At 51.4% G+C, this 1,910-nt stretch overlaps 1 protein-coding gene across 1 annotated transcript in view; it reads left to right on the top strand.

The window, feature by feature from the left end:
- The window catches only part of grin2ab (glutamate receptor, ionotropic, N-methyl D-aspartate 2A, b), a 59,233-nt gene that overhangs the window by 2,219 nt on the left and 55,104 nt on the right, over positions 1-1,910 (top strand). Inside the window, exon 2 of the mRNA XM_025058460.1 lies at positions 1,133-1,345. Within this exon, the coding sequence (XP_024914228.1) occupies positions 1,133-1,345 (213 nt within the window). The remainder of the gene's footprint in view (positions 1-1,132; positions 1,346-1,910) is intronic.

Raw genomic sequence — 1,910 nt, 5'->3', positions numbered from 1 at the left:
CGCACTGCGTCCGTGCCCTGCTGAAGTGGAGCTTTGACGGCTGGTGTGTGTGTGTGTGTGTGTGTGCGCGCGCTCCTCTCCGGGCTCCGAGCGTCGTCCGAGCCCCGACACACAACCTGCTGCATGCCCTACATACCCCGGTTGGGGGGGGGGGTCGTGGGTGGAATATGCGCTCGGGAGCCACAGGCTGTTTTTAACTCACACACACACACACACACAGCCTCCAACAACCTCTTCTTGACTCCGAACCATTTCGAACCCTAACCCTCCTCGGTGTTAATCTGAACCTTAAACCCCAGAGCCTGAGGTTCAGTGTGGTTCGCGGCCCCGTGAGGGCCACAGATTCTGAGCAGTTGTACTGAGACCACGTCCTACAGGGAGCTGAAAAGGGCGGATAATCCATCCTTACCAGCCTGAGTCTGTATAATTATTTTAACTCAACACTGACCGACACTGACCGACACTGACCAGGACCACCGACCACCGAGCCGAGCCGTCCTGGATGTTGATCATCGATCCAGTCACCGTCCTGATCTCACAGCTCTGTGGGACTTCTCATTCATTCATTTCAACTCTACCTAATAATTTATGAAAATATTTGGAGTCAGTGCTAAAAATAACTGCAGTCTTTAGTCTGGAGTTGATGACAGTGACGTCCAGGGACCACAGTCCTGACCCCCAGCAGGTCTGCTCTGGTCCCAGGGAAGGTTTAACCAGCTTAACTAAAGGGTAACCTTCAACGATCGTCACAACCATGAACCATAGTCAATTAGCACTTTGAGCAAGGCATCAGGGCAGAGGGTTGTCTCATTAAAACCAGGCCGTTCTGCAGTGATTGATCAACATGGTTTGACCGGCACTGAAATAACTCTAAAGAGAAGGTAACAAAGACTGAGCAGCAGCAGCAGTAACAACAACAGTAACAACAGCAGTAACAACAGCAGTAACAACAACAGCCGCAGCCGCGTGTGTAGGAGCGCGTTATCCTATTGAACACGGTGGAATTCAACAAGTCTGAGCAGCAGAGAAGCTGCAGCGGAATTAACAACACGCACAAATTAACTGACTGACTGTTTGTCTGACTGACTGTTTGTCTGACTGACTGTTTGTTTGTTTGTTTTTCTCCGTCCAGATCAAGTTTCAACACTTTTCCTCTGGGTTCACTGACGCAGTGAGAAGGAACCAAAATGCCAGTAAACGGTGTGGTCACGGTGGAAGCCGCGTGCACGCGCCTTGGCTCCACGGCACCAACAACACGCCACGTTCATCTGACGGACTCCGAAGAAGGAGGAGAAAAAGCCCCGCGACCGCAAAACCGCAGCAGCCACGCTTTGTGACACCGAAGGTAAGGGGAAGGACGGTGCGCCTTGCGTCACTGGGGGGCGCTGTTGCATCACACTATTCCCCCAGACGGTTGCTCGCATGTAGCGAGAAATGTGGAGAGAGAGAGAGAGAGAGAGAGAGGCTGGAATGAATTCAAACCCCAAATGATGGTTTTCAGCCTTTGAATGCAGTCACGTTGTAGGAACACATTTCCTTCGTTTCCTTCCCGTGTCAACACACACACACACACACACACACACACTCTTCCTCCTCCTCACCCTCCTCCTCTTCCTCCTTTCAGGGATGCAGGAGTCACCATGCACACACACACAAATGGCCAGGCAGCTGTTTCATGGAGTGTAAAGTAACTATAAGAGCATGACTTATGATGGTGGGCTGCAGGAGTGTGACCTGACACAACGTGTCAGCCATGATCCACAACTCTCTCCCTGTCAGACCAATGATAACAGTCTGGGAAAGAATGCCCTGCTTCAAGTGCTAAATGCTAGACCAATGATAACAGTCTGGGAAAGAACGCCCTGCTTCAAGTGCTAAATGCTCCATGTGTGTGTGCGTGTGTGTGTGTG

Source organism: Cynoglossus semilaevis, chromosome 9, assembly GCF_000523025.1.
Source record: "Cynoglossus semilaevis isolate Cse_v1.0 chromosome 9, Cse_v1.0, whole genome shotgun sequence".
NCBI classification, from domain to species: domain Eukaryota; kingdom Metazoa; phylum Chordata; class Actinopteri; order Pleuronectiformes; family Cynoglossidae; genus Cynoglossus; species Cynoglossus semilaevis.
The sequence above is the reverse complement of the archived record's forward strand: the minus strand, read 5'-3'. Positions and strand labels throughout refer to the sequence as shown.